Source organism: Hoplias malabaricus, chromosome 6 (genome assembly GCF_029633855.1).
Source record: "Hoplias malabaricus isolate fHopMal1 chromosome 6, fHopMal1.hap1, whole genome shotgun sequence".
Taxonomy (NCBI): Eukaryota; Metazoa; Chordata; class Actinopteri; order Characiformes; family Erythrinidae; genus Hoplias; species Hoplias malabaricus.
Window position 1 is genome coordinate 23,476,889 of NC_089805.1, and position 18,239 is coordinate 23,495,127.

General features: G+C 38.7%; 2 protein-coding genes across 4 annotated transcripts in view; one reads left to right on the top strand and one right to left on the bottom strand.

Moving 5' to 3' along the window:
- Positions 1–4,447, top strand: part of tax1bp1a (Tax1 (human T-cell leukemia virus type I) binding protein 1a) — a 37,582-nt gene extending 33,135 nt beyond the window's left edge. For all 3 annotated transcript variants that reach the window (XM_066673705.1, XM_066673707.1, XM_066673706.1), the window contains exon 17: positions 1,607–4,447. In XM_066673705.1, coding sequence (XP_066529802.1) covers positions 1,607–1,817 — 211 coding nt within the window. In that variant the 3' untranslated portion in view covers positions 1,818–4,447. The remainder of the gene's footprint in view (positions 1–1,606) is intronic.
- Positions 4,448–8,136: 3,689 nt separating this feature from the next.
- The window catches only part of jazf1a (JAZF zinc finger 1a), a 20,979-nt gene continuing 10,876 nt past the window's right edge, over positions 8,137–18,239 (bottom strand). The window contains exons 2-5 of the mRNA XM_066673708.1: positions 13,291–13,363; positions 12,432–12,628; positions 9,974–10,143; positions 8,137–8,776 (exon numbers count right to left, since the gene is read on the bottom strand). Coding sequence (XP_066529805.1) covers positions 8,630–8,776; positions 9,974–10,143; positions 12,432–12,628; positions 13,291–13,363 — 587 coding nt within the window. The 3' untranslated portion in view covers positions 8,137–8,629. The remainder of the gene's footprint in view (positions 8,777–9,973; positions 10,144–12,431; positions 12,629–13,290; positions 13,364–18,239) is intronic.

Below are 18,239 nucleotides of genomic sequence, written 5' to 3' on the forward strand. Positions count from 1 at the left end.
GCAATATTTTGAGCAAAACTGTGCTCTTACCCTCTGCTAATTGAACCTTCACACTCTGCTCTTACTGGTGCAATGTGGAATTAATGAAGATTGGCCACCAGGCTGCTCCAATTTAGCCATGAAACCTCCCACACTAAAATGACAGGTGTTTCAGTTTCATTGTCCAACCCCTGTATATATTTTTAGATGCAAACCTCATTGTTTGTTACACTCTTGCTCACACATTGTCTCACACACATTTAATAAAATTCTCCAAAAAGGGCACAGTTCAGGGCTTTTCTATGAGTGACAGCAGGTGCCTATGTATGTGCATTTTAGGACAACAGAAAAAACACATAATATGAAGCCTGTATTTATTTCTTTAATTAAAATGAGCTGAGAATTCCTCATAGTCTCATTTATACTGAGTAAAATGTTATGTGCAAAGTTATATGCACCTGAGAAAATGAGGTTTAAAAAGCTATTTATCTACAACATTTAGACATTATTTACTTAAAAATCCTAACATTAGAATCAAATCTAAATAACATTACTACAGTCAGTGTGATATTATGTGTGTTGGTTTAACCCTTTCCAAACCTCTCCTCATGACAGTCCCTTATTATGAGGTTATTACAAAATATCAGTGTTTTCCAGTTAATGAGTAGGTCATTGTCAAATCTAATCTGCTGTAGATTGAACAAATCCATACGATCAAGAGGAACATCTGGAAAACACTTGTTCACATCTACTACTTTTTAGGAAAATTTTTTAAAAATAATAATAATTATTATTATTACGGTGGCACAGCAGGAATGGTGACGCAGTCACACAGTTCCAGGGACTTGGAGGTTGTGGGTTTGAGTCCCATTCCGGGTGACTGTGAGGAGTTGGTGAGTTCTCCCTGTGTCTGCGTGGGTTTCCTCCAGGTGCTCCGGTTTCCTCCCACAGTCCAAAAATACATGTTGGTAGGTGGATTGGCGACTCAAAAGTGTCCGTAAGTGTGAGTGAATGTGTGTGTGTCTGTGTTGCCCTGTGAAGGACTGGCGCCCCCTCCAGGGTGTATTCCCGCCTTGCGCCCAATGATTCCAGGCAGGCTCTGGACCCACCGCGACCCTGAACTAGATAAGCAGTTACAGATAATGAATGAATGAATATTTTGGTAGTGCAGCAGGTAGCGTCTCAGTCACACAGCTCCAGGGACCTGGAGGTTGTGGGTTCAAGTCCTGCTCCGGGTGACTGACTGTGAGGAGTTGGTGTGTTCTCCCCGTGTCCGTGTGGGTTTCCTCCGGGTGCTCCGGTTTCCTTCCATGCTCCAAAAACACACGTTGGTAGGTGGATTGGCGACTCAAAAGTGTCCGAATGTGTGAGTGTGTGTCACCCTGAGATGGACTGGCACCCCCTCCTGGGTGTGTTCCTGCCTTGCGCCCAGTGAATCCCCATAGGCTCTGGATCTACCTTAACTCTGAACTGGATAAGCGGTTACAGACAATGAATGAATAATCGTAATAGTAGATTTTGGACGTTTTTTTAATTAATTTTTAATCAAATAATTTCCTTTGGTTACAGTATAATCACTTGAACAGAATCCTAGTTCAGTATCTCTCTCTCTCTCTCTCTTTTTCAGGCCTGATGTTCATAAGCGTTGTCCACTCTGTGAGGTGATCTTCCCGCCTCACTTTGAGCAGCGCAGTTTCGAGCGTCACGTGGAGTCCCACTGGAAGGAGTGTCCAGTCTGCAGTGAGCAGTTTCCTCTGGACTGCCAGCAGCATCTCTACGAGAAACACGTCCTCACCCACTTTGACGGCAACGTCCTCAACTTTGACAACTTCGACTAGGAGTTGTGGAGCCGTGAGTGTGTGAGGCTCCACACGTCCCTGCTTCTAGCGAAATGAAACACCACAGAGAAGAGGAAGGGGGCGCGTTTCCTTTGGCACTTTTTTGACGATGTCACTTGGCTGTGGGCTAACAGTCGCATGTTTTCTGACACTATTAGGATTCACCAATCAGAATGTTTTCTTTGCACAAAGATCCTCTTATGTGAAGTCATGTAAGGGCATGGTGAAAAAAAAAAAGTTTTCTTGCCCAATTCCAGGTGTAAAGCTTATTCTTTTAACTAATTTCCTTTATGCATTTAGAAGAGATTTAAAGCTGCTATAAGATTGGTTGCACTGTAAAAACAATAGCTACTGGCTTTACGTTATGTATAAACATAGCCTCTATGACGAGAACTCTGTTGCTGCCTACTGTTTGCCACTCGGTGGAAGTTTTCTTTGGTTGTTTAATTGATTTTATAAGTGCAAGTAATGTTTTGAAATTCCATTGTCTCCTGTCTTAAGGGCGTTTTTGCGGATCTATACAAAGTGGACCATTTAGAATTACCATTTCTAAAATGATTTTTCAAATCTACAGTGTATTAGGCTTTTAGGGACCAGCAGCGTTCAGTTCTATCTTACTTGCCCAGGTCAGTAACAGAGAAGCATTACAAACAGATTTTAGAATGTTCCGTTTGAAATACAGAGAATACTTACAATTACTTTTAATTAAAGTGACTGTATAATTCAACACTGAACTAGAACTAGATAAAAGACCACAGATCTGTGCTCGTACACCAGTGAATTTGAGAAGTCTTGAGAATTTTTATTGTTTCCTCCTTTTCCTGGCAAGTGTTGTGTTAAAATCTATATTAGACTAAAACTGGTGCTTTCTGTACGAAAAACCTAGTGCTGTTTCAACTTGAACAGTGGCCAGAGCTGTAGTTTGGCACTTTGTCTGTCCAGTGTGTTTGTACGGTCATACTTCTTCATTCTGTTCTTCAGTCACTATCAGGGATTTGCAATGATTTCTTCCCATAAATAACAACACAGAATACATTCAGTCTCTTACATGACACCTTTTTTCCACTCCCCTAAATAGTCTGCAATTACAGGAACACAGTGTGAGTCAGATCAACAGAACTCTGACGTGTGGTGTTAATATAAGGCCAGGTTTTAAGAACCAAAAAGCAGAGTCCGTGAACAGGAAAAACACATTTGTTAAAGAGATGACAGTCATTTAATCATGGGGCTTTGGCACCCAGGATATTTGAATATCCAAGTTTGTTTACAATCATAATTAATCCGTTTTTGAGTCTAGTTTTCAGTCCAAGCTCTTTTCTTCTCACGTATAAACTCCAAAAGATGTCTGGAGGATCAGTTCTGGACATTTCACACATGTAGCACACAGTCAGGGATTTTCCATGCCATATCCATCCTGACAGTGGTTTCACGTGGGGCAATGCCTATGCAGCACATGCAGGAGGCGTATATTCATTATTGTCGCTTTCCCTCTACATGGAACCTACACGACTCGACTCGGCTCAGCTCTTTTGCTTTTCCATTAGGCAAATCTGGCCCTGGTCTCTGAAACCGGGTACGAAACCAACCGAGTAGGTACTATATGTGCTGCCCACTGCATGGGATCGTTTTTAGCTGGTTGTGTTTCTAATAACACAGCTTCTCAGAGGAATGGAGCCGGTGATGTCGCTAAACCCGTCTCAAACAGGAACCACATTCTTTGAAAACCACAACAACACTGGTGGTAAAGTTGAGCGCTGTTTACTCGTTGTGTATTCGTGTGTTGTTTTTGTTTTTGGACCGAACATGGCTCTGCACCCCAGTTCTAACAGATACATTTTCCTTGTTGCACATTCCACACTTTCACTGGAGATTTGTGTCTGCCACCGACACGAGGTCCAAACCGGCATTGGGGTGGTGGCTGACACACATCTCCAGCGAAAGCCGAACATGTAACAAGGAAAACTGATTTCTGGGTCGCCATGCATGTGTGAAAGTGGCTCTAGTCTGTCACTGGCTAATGAACATGTGATTGACACAGCAAAGTAATATATATCCATCCACAGAATCAAACCAATAGGCCCCAATTAAAGAAAATGGTGGAAAACCCAAAAACACAGGTACACCAACTGTTCCTGAAGTATAGCTCGTGTTAACAGTTATGTATTTTAATACTTCACAGTTAGTCATGGAGGCATAGAAAATCTCCTAACTGCTGAAGGACTGCTTTTCCATCTCTCGTTAAATGAAGGGCAAACCTCAAATGAGAATCTTTGTATAGACTTACAGTTAAATTCAATGAAAGTTGGTTATTTATGAAAGTAAATTACAAAATGGATGTTTATCAATGGGAACACTTTTTCTCTAGTTTACTAAACTGGTTTCTAGCTTATGAACCGTTTTCGTTCTCAAAAAACTTTAGCCCTTTTTCAAATGCTGTACTGATGTTTCTGTTGGTTTGTAAATCCCTGATTGTGATTAAACCTCACTCTCCAGAATCCATGAATCAAACATGAAGTTTGCATCTGAAAATGTAACTGGGAAAAAAGCATCAGCCCATGGTTGCTCAGTGTATGTGTAACAAGCTTGCATTTACTAATAAAGAATGCTACAGACATGAAGTGTACCGACTGCGCTGAGTTGATCTGCTTTTCCTCTTTATTTGTATTTATTTATTTATTTAACCTTGTTTTCAATATCATAAGCAGCTTTTAAGATTGAACAGTCTCACATATTCATATTCACATATGCACACATGGTACAAACCTTGTCACACATACAAATAGCTTCTGCTACACAAAGTTCCACAAAACATACTATGAAAATATCATTTTAAAACCACTTTACAAAGACGGTACAGTACATTCACTATACAGCATATCAAACTGCCTCCCATGTAGTTACAAACGCAGGTCTGTCCCTTTAAGTCCAGCGCACAAACATAGTGTAAATCACATCGATCCTGTCTAACAGAAAAGTGTATGTGCTAAAGACCAAATGAATCTGTGTGCAAGATGGGAAACGACGCCACGCTCATGCACAGACCAAAGTGAACAAACACTTGCAAATCTTGGGGGCATTTCACCATCCAGTTAGCCAGATAACTTAGGTTAGCCCAAACCTGAGGACTGTCCAATGTGCCTCTTTGAGTTTGAGCCTTTGCTATTTGGCTTAACGGAGAAATCCTCAAAGTACTGAAACTTGCAAAGCAGTTAGTTAATCCATTGCACTATGTAACACATACATTTGTCTTTGTGTTTTCTGTAACATGTAAAAAAAACAGATCTGGCTTCTTAGTTCCTTTTAGCCAGTCTTTTTTTTTTTTTTTTTTTTTAAGTTCTGAAAATAGCTAACTTCAAATACTGCTTAGGAATCTGACCTCCCTAGAGTCACCTAACGTACTGTGACTGACAACAATCAGTTTGTACTGACCACTTATAACACACAAAGAAATCTGACCAGCAAATAGCAGCAGAACAAGGACATTTTCCATTTTACAAAGTGGGGCTGTCTAGTATAGAGTCCTGTTATGGCACTTCACCGCACAAACAGCAAATCTTCAAAAAGACACTATTTAACAAGTGTAGCATATCATAGTATTGTTTTTCTTGCTAACGGAGGTTTGGCAGTGCCTTTGAAGGCCAGTACTGGCCCTGACAACACAAATGTTTTCCAAGGTACTTGAGTTGGCATTGCTCTGACATAAGGGTGGGCAACATGACAACGTTTTACTGTTATTTTGATAGAGAACTGAAGTAAATTGTTTCATTTAGGGAATCCCAGGTGTAGGCCCCATTTCTGAATGAGAAAAATGTTTTGCAAACTTCTGTCAGTCCTAAACAGTCAATTAAATGGTTCACAAACTGGACTTTTTCCTCTCTATCTCTGTTGTTGCATATTACACAGTCATTTAGGTAAAAAATGAAAATGGCTACATACACGCTACGAGCACCCTACCGCTGCTGCGCACTAAAATGTGCAAAAGCAAATCTGACAAACTGTATTACATTACAATATTCTCCAATCACACGGTACGCTACTACAGCCAAAGAAACATATGCGCCAGACTTGATATACCTTCTTGGGTCTATTAAGTACTTGTAGTTGTCCGACTTTGTAGTTTGACTCATAATGACCTGTAATTTATAGGGTCTGTCAAAATTTACATCAGGCTTTTAACTTATAAATGCTTATCCCAGCTGGCGTTAGTTGTCCTTAAAGCTGCTTTAACTCTAGAAAATGTTATGGTAAATGCTGCTTATTGGAATAAGCTTTCTTACATTTTCATGTAGGATTAGTTTACATGTCCTGAGCAGCTTAATGTGTCAAGTAGCCTTTTGAATGTATCAGATATAATGAAAATGAAAATGTATTGTGTAAATTATTGTGATATTTAATGTTTGTCTTATCGCCCACCCCTACTCAAACAGAACAGTTGATTCTCTGCAGTCGTCTTTTCAATTATTTGCACAGTGATAACAGCAATGGGTAGAAAAATAAATAAACAGGTACCACATGTGTTCTTTAGTTCCTTAACTTTAAGCAGAAAGTCACTGAGCCAAATGTTTTGGCATCGTACTGACAACAGACTTCTACTGTAAACCATGCACAGCATGCTCAACTGGGCGATAGCAAGAGGTCTGAAGCAGAAACATGAGAAAATATTCAGGCTTTGCAGCCTACTGACTTGTATCTATGGCACTACAGACTGCAACACTAGAGAAACCACGTTAGAAACGGAACTTCGGACCAATATAACACTTCTGACAACAAATAATATCACTATAGTAAGGCTAGAAGCGGAGATACTGCAGAACAGCTAGGCAGGCATTCCATGCTTAGCAAGATGTGCCCCATGAGAAAAGGCAAGCAGAGGGCCACATTTACTCAGACAAACAAACGAAAATGTACAAATATCAATATCGATGACATTTAGCATGTGTATAAAAAAAATATTCAAAACCGTAGACACTCACACACACTCACATACTGTCAACACAATACTGCAAACTACTTTCACACTAGAATAACATCTGCTTTACATCTGCTCTGTGTTAATGCCTTCTAGAGTGCCTCAGAGGAGTTGGTGGTAAGAAAAAGAAATGTAATATTTAATTTTTTAATCTGACCCCATGGATCAAAAGTCATGTTCTTTTTCTTGTGAACTGTAGTTGGTCACAATTCCCCATTTTTCCCTCATGATTAACAAGACCTGATTTAGTCTTCATTTCTGACCACACTTTCTAATTAAACTGCCACTATTTCCAGAATGTTCTTTAACCAGAGCACCCAGAGGAAATCCATGCAGACACAGGGAGAACACACCAAACTCCTCACCAACAGTCTCCTGGAGCAAGACTGGAACCTACAACCTCCAGGTCCCTGGAGCTGTGTGACTGCGACACTACCTGCTGCACCACCATGCCGCACTTTTTATTAATTCATTTTCTTTATTTTAATGCTCATGGTTTATAGACAAACAGGGAATAATGGCTAGTTACTGAATGTAATGGCTTGTTAATCATTGGGAATTGAAAAACTGTGAGAAATTGCAGTTCCCCTCAGGGGCACCATAGTCTCTAGGCATCCAAAGCTCGTTTTTTCTTTTCCTTCCCCGAACATGACAGGGGATACTGAAACAAACTTGGCACTTTATAACTGCTGGCAATGGTAGATTATAATGATAAAAGTAGGGAAAACACCTAATAACCCCCACATACCCCACTTTCTCTCTCTATTACTATGTTTTTCTTCATGGAAAGTTCTACAGATGAGCTGGGTGCTGTTGTGCGGTTAGAAATACTCCTGGAATCTCGTTTGTACTTATTCACCTGTAAAAAATGGTGGCAGTATTGTGACCTGAGATCAACGCCTTCCTCACTCAGACTCAGACACTTCTCTACAAACGAGAGATACAAAGAAATCATGAAAAAAGAAAGTATGAAAATGAAAAAATAGACATAAAAAATGAGTCTTATATATCTATAGAAATAAAAAATATTCAATATGTGTTCAAATATATAGTGAAAAATAAAAGATATAAAGTTTGGATATTAAGTATAGCTACTAATTTATGCTAAAAATTCTTCTTTATAGACTTTATGTACATATAGGTGTCTCTTCTTTGCTGTGCTTTACCAGAAGAAAATAAAAATAGAAACCTACCAAAAATGTTTTTTTGTTTGTATTTCTTTTCTATGGAAGCACATATATGCCATTTAAAAAATACATAGCCATGTAATAATTCATAATATTTAGAGCAGCTCTCATAGGGTATGAGAGGCTTACTGTCTCATAATTAGGTACACTATCATAATCATGTCAAGAGTGTTTCACATAATGACATCACACGGCTAAGATCTGTATTGTAATAAAGAGAAAATATAATTATATCATCTCAATATTAGGAGATAGCAAGTTGGTAGCTCAGAATTATGACTTTCCCTCTCATTACACTGAGTTCCAGTTAAGATCTCAATTAGGATGAACTCATATGTGATCTCATAACATATTATTATGACTTATGAAGTGGCTCTACATTTTTTAATCGGCATAGAGTGACGTTTTTATTGGCTTTTGAGTAACTTCCTTTGTCTATTTTGATTAAATTGTGTAATGAAGAGTGTTTAAATGGATTGTTCGTAATAAACACTTAAAAACACAGACAAAAGCAGGTAAAGAGACAAAAACGGCCAAAGGAGGAATTATATCCTGCAGGTTGTGGGTGATCTGTTTAAGATGTGTTTGAAACAAAGAAAAGTCTGGAGTGTAAAGTCTGGAGTGTAAAGTCAGGAGTGTGCGTGTGTGTGTGGTCATCACAGTGGGGGATGGAAGTTGATGGTATGGTGTCTAAGGCCTTGAGAGGTTTTGTAGCTTTTCCCACAGCGGCACTTGAAGGGCTTTCTCACGCGAATCTGAGTCCTGTGTCCATTCTTGGCATGATACTTTATACCATTCACATTCTGAAATACAATCACACAAAGCTCAAGGTTAATTCAGACCTCACATACCTCACACACCTTTTGTTCAATTTAGCTCATTAAAACCTGCAGCTAGAGAAGTTAACATGCAAACTTGTCCACATTGGGAACAGCAGAACAGATCAGCTAGGACATTTCACTACATCACTGTGTTTTCTGTCATTAAATAAATAAGCACAAAACTGCCTTTATTGTTGGAGGCACTGCAGTCGTCCTGGGACCAACGGTGAGATCAGCTGAGATCAGCAAACTTATTAAAAGTGTGAAGTGTATTTTTATTATTTGTTTACTTTCTCAACATGAGAGTTTATGACTCAAATTGTCAGCTTTGTTAAATCATGTAAGATCTCTGGAAGGAAATTCACATGTTGCACATACAAGTGCATGTAATAACAAATAATTTAGAAACATACATAAACTGAAACACAGAAGAACATTCAGTGCAAGACTCATTCCATCGTAATGCACCAGGAGGTCTTCAAACTCTATAACTCCTCCCTCAAAGTGTGACACCATGGTTCATCCGTGCAGCACTCAATACAATAACAATAATAATAACTAAATAATAACTAAATCCAAAAACTGCTGTATGTTGACCCACTTTCAATGATTAATTCTCATGTAGGGTGTGGAGATATGACAGTAATACAATATATTGGAAAAAGTGGGTGGCATTTAAAAATAATGACACTATACAAAAATGATAAGAAACATTCTTATTCAATTTAGTAGATGCAGTGATTCTTGTAAACAAGAACACCCAAAAAAAACACCCCCTCTTTAACCTGTCTCACAGTAAGACAGGAATGCCCCTTCTCTCTTTATTACTGGCTTACACTAAGACCTGAAAACCCACAGCACAAACTTCTGGCTGTGTCCCAAACCACACTTCTACTAAAACCACATACTACACACTAATGCTGGTGCAGTAGAATCTTGCTTGCATATTTTCTTTCTAGCATGGTAGTATGCAGTCTTGAGTGCAACCTGTGTTCGGTGTTTAGTGTAAGTCCAAGCTTTTAAAACTTCCTGAACACTGCAATCCACCCCAACGTAATTCAAATTATTTCTAGAGCTACATTACGATTAATAGCTGAATACTAAGTTCAGACTTTATTAGAGTTTATTTAACAAATGATAAATAATATTTGCAGTGTATATATGTTTTCAGATTTGTACCTTGTATCTCTTCTTACAGCCGGGTACAGGGCAGGCGAAGGGCTTCTCGTCTCCTCCATTCATGCACATGGAGCTGAGGATGGACTCAGAACTGATTGCACTCTCTGTGGTCCAGGATTCATCACTGTCGGAGTCTTCATACTCCACCTCCTCTTCATCACACTCACTGCCTGTTTGAAAATGGGAAAGAATTCTGCGTTACATCATACAAGATATCAGTACTGTTCTGAAAACGTTTTGGTCTCTTAGTTCCAGTTCCTTTTTGCCTACTAAGCTGTGTTAACAATTACTACACAGCACAGTAAAAACAAGAAGCTGTGATTTGTGTATTTTCATGCACCTTTATTTAAAGGATAATGTTAACTGTTGCAGTTCTGCAAGTGGAATTTTTACCCATTCATGCTTGTTGCAAGACTGTTGCAAGCCACGCTATTATAGCATGAGCAGTGTAAGGCCTGGTGTTATCTTGCTGAAATAACCATGGACTTCCCAGGAAAAAAGGCATGGCCTTAATGTTAGCATATGTCTTTCTAAAATACTAATATACTCCACCACATCTGTGGTACCATCATACAGGTCCCATAGCATCTGTCATGATCGTCTCTGTTGTCACTGGCACAGAAAGCATGTCCATTTTCCTGAAAACAAGCTTAAATGTGGACACGTGAATGCAGCACACGTCCAGTTTTATAGATCATCTGAGATGAGCTTGGGCCCAGAGAATGCAGCACATTTCCTGTACAGAAGATGTATGTTTTCTACTTTAGTAATAGAGTTTCAGTATGCATTCTTGATTCATTCATTGTCAGTGCTTATCCAGTTCAGGATCGCAGTGGATCCGGAGCCTACCTGGAATCACTGGGTGCAAGGCAGGAACACACCCTGGGGGGATGCCAGTCCTTCACAGGATGACATATACTCACACATTCGCTCACACACTCATACCTACGGACACTTTTGAGTCGCCAATCCACCTAACAACGTGTGTTTTTGGACCGTGGGAGGAAACCCATGTGGACACAGGGAGAACACACCAACTCCTCACAAACGACCTCCGGGACTTGAACCCACAACCTCCAGGAGCTGTGTGACTGCGACACTACCTGCTGCACCACCGTGCCACCTGAATTCTTAATTCAGCATCAGACTATTATAATTATTAAAACTTTTCCAAAGTGGTGATATCTGTGGTGTTGACGGTCACACTCATTTAACAGTGCTTCCTGGCTTGCCCTTTACAGACAGAGATTTTTCAAAACTATAAAAATATTATAAACGGTTAAAGACCAATATTCTTTACAATTTTGCACTGAGAAATATTGTTTTTGACAATTCTTTTACAAAGCTTTGTACAAAGTGATTATCCATCTTTACCAGCGAAGACAGATCCTCTGGTGGATGCTCTGTACCTTTTATTTTCACTTGCTTTATTTCAATGGGAATTGTTTGATGGGGAGATGGGGTAATATCTTGTAATCCACTAACAATTATGGTGGATTTGTAAGAAATCTTGGGGTAATTAACATGGCTAACATGGAGTGGCTACCTGGTTTATGCATTGCCATCACACTAAAAAAACATAGACTTCTACCAGGAAGAAAGCACGGCACCAAACAGAGGAGGGGAGGAATAACAGTTTGAGCCGAACGTCGTTTTCAGCAACAGATTCAACAAACCGTCCTTAACCATTCTGTCTGCAAAGCCATATTTCAAGAGGTTAGCCACATATGTGAAGGAGTCATTTGATTTGTGACACATTACATCTCTAAAATACCTCCTCCAGCGCCTCCATTCATGAAAAACACCTTTACCACAGGATATGATGGAATATTCACCCACGTGTCAATTTGGGATTAATATAATCTGGGATCAATTTTACTGATTATTTTACCATAGGTGAAAAGCTCTCTCCTGAAACAGGAGCGCACACTCAGAAAAAAATGACAGAAATTGTTTATTCGGACAGGACTAAAGTCGCTGAGGTACTCCTGCAAAAATTACATTACCCCATTTCCACAGGTAAATGAAACCAAACCCATTTGAATAGGGCTTTATTATGTACAAGTCCAACGTGCAGCCTAGTTTTCAGCTGCATCTGACATGAAATACGTTAAAAAAATATGCATTTGCAAATGTAAATCTTGAGAAAACCTTTGAAATTTGAAAGTGCAAAGATCAAAAATATAAAATAAGATGCATTGTGTAAAAACTATTATTAGAATGTCACAACGGAATTAAACCTGATAGATATTTCTGGGTATGGAGTTATTTTTAAATATAACCACTAACAGTAAGATAGTTTTCCAGACAATAACAAATACAAGGATGTAAATGCATGTGTATGTGAAACAAGTATTACTATGTATCATTTGAAATGTTTAGTGTTTCCTGAGAAGAAGATTCCACACACTCTGGGTTCCTAAAAGGCTATGTATATAATTAGACATAGTGCTGTTACCTGTGGGAGTGCTACTACGGAAGGAGGATGAAGGGGTGATGGGCGGAGTCACAGGAGGCGTTAAACTGCCGTTGCTATGACGAGGAGGTGTGGAGGTGTTGTTGCGAGACACACTTCCTGTGACTGACAGTGCAAGTTTAGGCTGGACTTTCTTTTTCTGATTCTCCTGCTCCCTGCGTGCTGCTTCTGTCATGAACCTACACACACACACACACACACATCATATTGTTATACATGAATAAATCTGACCAGATCATTTTAACTATTTTTACTGTTCAGTAATGTTTCAGTGTTTCACTAATCTCCAAATAAAAGTCCAGTAAAGACAAAACACAGTACAATAATTCCATTAAGTAATAATTTACATTTTTATAAGTACATTAATTCATACTTTTGTCTATGATAAAGTTAGGGAACATCTTCCTTTTATTTAATTTCTATTAAGTACAAGTTATTCACAGTAATCTCAACACATTCAGTGTGGAGCTCTGGGCTCAGACGTGGCAAGCTTAGAAACATATTTATATTCGATTTCATTTTCATATTATTTTCTCTACCTCATGCATGACCGCGACCTGAACTGGATAAGCGCTTTCAGACAATGAATGAATGAACGAATACCTTATGCAGTAGATTTGTGGATTCTTTTAACTTAAGTGACTTAATTGTAATTATCCTCTACCCTCCGTTCTCCACTATTAGTCAATTTAGTATTTTAGAGAGAACCACTCTTGTCAGGTTTAAAAAAAAAAGAAAAAAAAAAACTAATAACCTTTTCCGCCATTTCTCCTTCAAAGGAAAGCCCTGACAGGCCTGTAATCATTAACTTTATTTAACATACACACACGCACTCACTCACCTGTTAATGTAGCTCAGGGCGACATATGTGGGCTGCTGCAGCTCCTGTTTCTCCAGGACTCTGGGGTCTGTGTCTGTCGGACATGAGGAGGGGGGAACAGAGAATTTAGAATAAAATGCTTCAAAATAATCAAAGTAGAAAAATAATAATACAACAGCAAGACTGTAATTGTACACAAGAACACGACATATGAAAGCACTGCTTCTGTAAAATTCAGTGAAACTATGTGAAATCATACTGTAATCTCAGTCACAGAAGGGAATGCACAACTTAACACACACTCACCATCACACACAATCTCACACACTTTTTCCAAACTGCTGGAGACAGCAGGCAGCTTCCACTGCCTGAGGCAAAGCAGGCAAAACTTCAAAAGATCCTAAGCCAAGTAAAAGTAAGTGTGTGTGTGTGTCTGTGTGTGTGTGTGTGTGTTTATATATACATGCATGTACAATTTATGTGCTGTGACTGCCCTCATGTGGTAGGTTGTGGAAGTCCATAATTAATAATTTTACATTATATAACAGTACATTAAATGTACTATTTAAAAAAATCAGGAAAAACTACATGTAATAAAAACACAAACCGCACCTCAGTAATTACGTTTGATATAACAATTCACCGCATTTAATGCTTTACAGATGTGGTCACCAATCTTATCCACAAAGGACTGATGTGGCTCCAGGTTTTTCACTGAAACCAAACAGGAGCGCACTCTGTATAACTCTTTAGAAACCGAGACAAGTTGATTACACTGTTTGAATCAGGTGTGTTCCTGTTTAATGGAAATGAAAACCTGCAGTTACACATTTGACTGTGGATTAGACTGTTGACCCATGCTTTAAAGCATCCATTCTTCTTGGAAGAGTAGCTTAAAATATATACAATCATTCATTATCTGTAACAGCTTATCCACTACAGGGTCGCGGTGGGTCCAGAGCCTACCTGGAATCATTGGGCGCAAGGTGATAATACACCCTGGAGGGGGCGCCCACACAGACACAGTCACTCACATCTACGGACAATTTTGAGTCGCCAATCCACCTACCAATGTGCGTTTTTGGACTGTGGGAGGAAATCGGAGCACCCAGAGGAAACCCACACGGACACAGAGAGAACACACAAACTCCTCACAGACAGTCACCCGGAGCGGGAATCGAACCCACAACCTCCAGGCCCCTGGAGCTGTGTGACTGCGACACTAACCTGCTGTGCCACCGTGCCGCCCATATATACAATCATAAAATAAAAAGGGTTTTTTAAGTGTCCAACATATATTTCAGGGTTGTGCATTAGACTGTAAGTCAATTATGATAATTTGAAATAAAATATGTATAAATGAATGAATGAATGAATGAAACAGAAAATACCCTGTGTGTTATGGTAAGATAGGGAGGAATGACGAAAAAAAAAATACACCATTTATGGTATTGGATAACTGCCAGTATGTAAAAGAAATATGATGAATAGAGTAGTGCCAAAGAAACAAGTAGAGCTGAATAGCAGCAACAGGCATTCTTATTAACACAAGAACACACAAACAGAAACGCCCCCACTCTTTTTATTGGCTCACGTTTGGCTTAGCGTTTAAATTTCTGTGCGCACTCTGCAAGCTAACCTGGCCCGATTAAACCTGCTGTATCCCACTGCCCCCAAATATGTGGCAATTATACCTTGTTCTGTCTGCTCCACAAGCTATCCCAATTGGAACAGAAATTGTGAACGTAATGTGTGAGAGGGAAATCAGCCAACGTTTAGTTAAGAAAATCTGACAAAAAAGGGGAAAAGAGAAAAACAGACCACAAGGCTCATGGAGAGAATGTACAAAAGCATAGCATCTGTGTGAATGTCTGAGTGTGTGAGTGAGTGAATGTGTGTCTGTTTCTGTTTGTGTATAATAGGCAGAAGGTTTAATGGGTCCCACATGTTGGGGTGAGGTATTACTCACAGAAGTTAGAACCCCTCCACCATGTTCAGAAAGTCCATTACTCTTAACTAGGGCAAGACAATAATCCAATATAAATATATAATCGCAATATAAAATGCTACAATAACAATGTGATTTTCAATATTTAAATACACATTATTTACAGCATCTGTCATTCATTACAGGGTGCTGCCATGTGTTCACTGCACTCAATTTTTAATATTTGTTTAAAAATATTAACATTGACAAAGCCAAGAGGTTTTTGGTTGATGGTGATGTTGTGTTGCTTTCAGCTCTTAGCTCTCGATATTGGAATAATATCATACAGATTGAAATTATGAAATATACTGCGATATATATTTTGGCCAAATTGTCCAGCTCTACTCTTAACATTACACTTCACACATCATAGAAACTTACTCTGCTTTTACACATTACTTTTCATAAATAAAAATACTGACTTACAAAATGACAGCTATCTTAATATTTCTTCTAATGGGCTTTTAAACTTAACACAAGATTATCCCTTGTTCTCTAAACGTTCTTTTGAACCTTCACTTCAAAAATTAAGATGTTTTCACCCCGTAATTCCACACACACACACACACACACACACACACGCACGCACACACACACACACACACACACACACAGTCTTCTGCATCTCAGGTGGTCCCACTCAGGTGGTCTTCATCATGGTTCCACTACAGCACTTTAATTATTTTGCCAGTTGCTGGTTTGGACGTATATGCAGATCTCACCTTGAACTCTCACTCAAAATAAAAAAATCATCCCCTTTTATCTCCATTCACATTTTTGTCTTACACCTCAAGAGTAGCTGGTTCAGATTTGCATTGTTTTCTGGGTAAATTATGATTAAAAACTTAAAAAATCAATTCAAAGGGGCAATTCCCCAGATCTTAAAATGTATACAGTGAATAAAGACATTTATTCAAGAACATAATATTGCAACAAAATAAATGATTAATTATGTTTTAGAATATTATTGAATAATTAGTTTATAGTTTACTGAATAGTTAGAAGAAGCATACAAAAATCTGTAAAGATTTTTTTTGTAAACAACAGTAAGTTAATAAGGTTCTGATTTTGTATGAAGTAATGTAACAAATACATATACCACAAAACTAAAATGCAGAAAATGTAGTGCATGTGTATAAACAGAAAACAGTTTTACCCTTAAAACATGAGCAAATAAAGAAGTACAAAATAGATGCTAGGCTAGTGTCAGTGTTGTCTATGTGCTTGGGTTAGACACTGAGTTCTTTTTGTGGCATTTTTTCTTTTTCCTCACACTCCACTTGATTCTTCTGCTTGATGTGGTGAAACATTAGTTCTCTTTCCCCCTTTTATTGTAAGATACTTCTTGCATGTCTTACATATTACCAGATTTCTGTTCTGTACATCTTTTATTTTATAACCAAATCACTTCCACACCACTGAATTTGCTCTCCTTTTTGGAACAAATTCTTCCACCACAGAGCCACTTCCCACCATACTTTGCCTAAATGACTTACTTCAGCATTAAACCATATTATGTGTAACTGCATAACAATGTCATTACTTAATCGAGTCAGAATATCTCTATAATCATGATATGAATTTTTTTTTATCATAAAAATTTCTAAAGATATAATTGTGAAAATGATGATGCGGTGGCGCAGCAGGTAGTGCTGCAGTCACAAGACTCCAGGGACCTGGAGGTTGTGGGTTCGATTCCTGCTCCGGGTGACTGTCTGTGAGGAGTTGGTGTGTTCTCCCCGTGTCCGCGTGGGTTTCCTCCGGGTGCTCCGGTTTCCTTCCACGGTCCAAAAACACACGTTGGTAGGTGGATTGGCGACTCAAAAGTGCCCATAGGTGTGAATGTGTGAGTGTGTGTCGCCCTGTGAAGGACAGGGGCCCCCCAAGGGTGTGTTCCTGCCTTGGGCCCAATGATTCCAGGTAGGCTCTGGACCCACTGGATAAGCGGTTACAGATAATGAATGAACAATTGCAAACAATGCAATAAGGCTAGCTTCCACTTGAAAACCTTTTTTAAAACTTCATATAATTATTAAAATAAACTGCAATGAAATCTCAATGATTATATATGTGATGTAGGATTATCCCATAACCCTCATTAATAATCCCATTCTCTCATTCTCCCATTCCCCCAAAGACAAGCAAAAATTTCTTCAAAATGCTCGGTGGCCCTTTATTAAATATGAAGCACTCAAATACATATTCATTCACAGTCAGAAACTGCAACACAAAATAGTGCTATGCAGTGCTTCTCATTAAAAACACGATGTCCTTGTTTTCCTAAAATCGTGACCTTTTTTTAAGAAACTGGTCTAAAATCTATATTAAAATGTAAGCAAAGAATAAGACATTGGTGTAATAACTGTAAACATGGTAATGAACTGGTTTAAAATGGTAATGAGATGTACATGTGCATAGATGTTTATATTAAATATAACACCAAATAGTTCAACTATGGTGAGCTAAAATAGCAGACATAATTTCTATGTACTGATTAAAGCTATTATTCAACAACTACACAGACACCAGTGCTCATAACTGAATCAAGATGCTCTTAAGTTCAAATACATGTAATAACAGTCTGGTCTTAGTACTGGGGGTCCGACCCACTTAAGGGCTTTAGAACAAAGATTGTTTTTTTTTAATTATTTTACTCTTAATCCTCTTTAAAAAAAACACCACATTAACATGGGAAATCTTAATCATACCAGGCTAAAGACATCAGTTGTTTTCGAGCTGTTGAATGTTCAGTTGAGCAATTTTGTGTAAAGACATTTAAATTTTTTTCTTTAGCGTTTAGTAAACTGGTGCCCATTAGCCCTCAGTGTGGAGTGTGTGTGTGTGTGTGTGTGTGTGTGTGTGTGTGTGTCTGCGCTGGATGCAGAAGTGTAATTACATATACCAGGTGCAGAGCAGTGCCAGGGGCACAGTTAATGTTCCCCAAATTTTATGATTTCCCTTCACTTTACAAAATGCAGGCTCA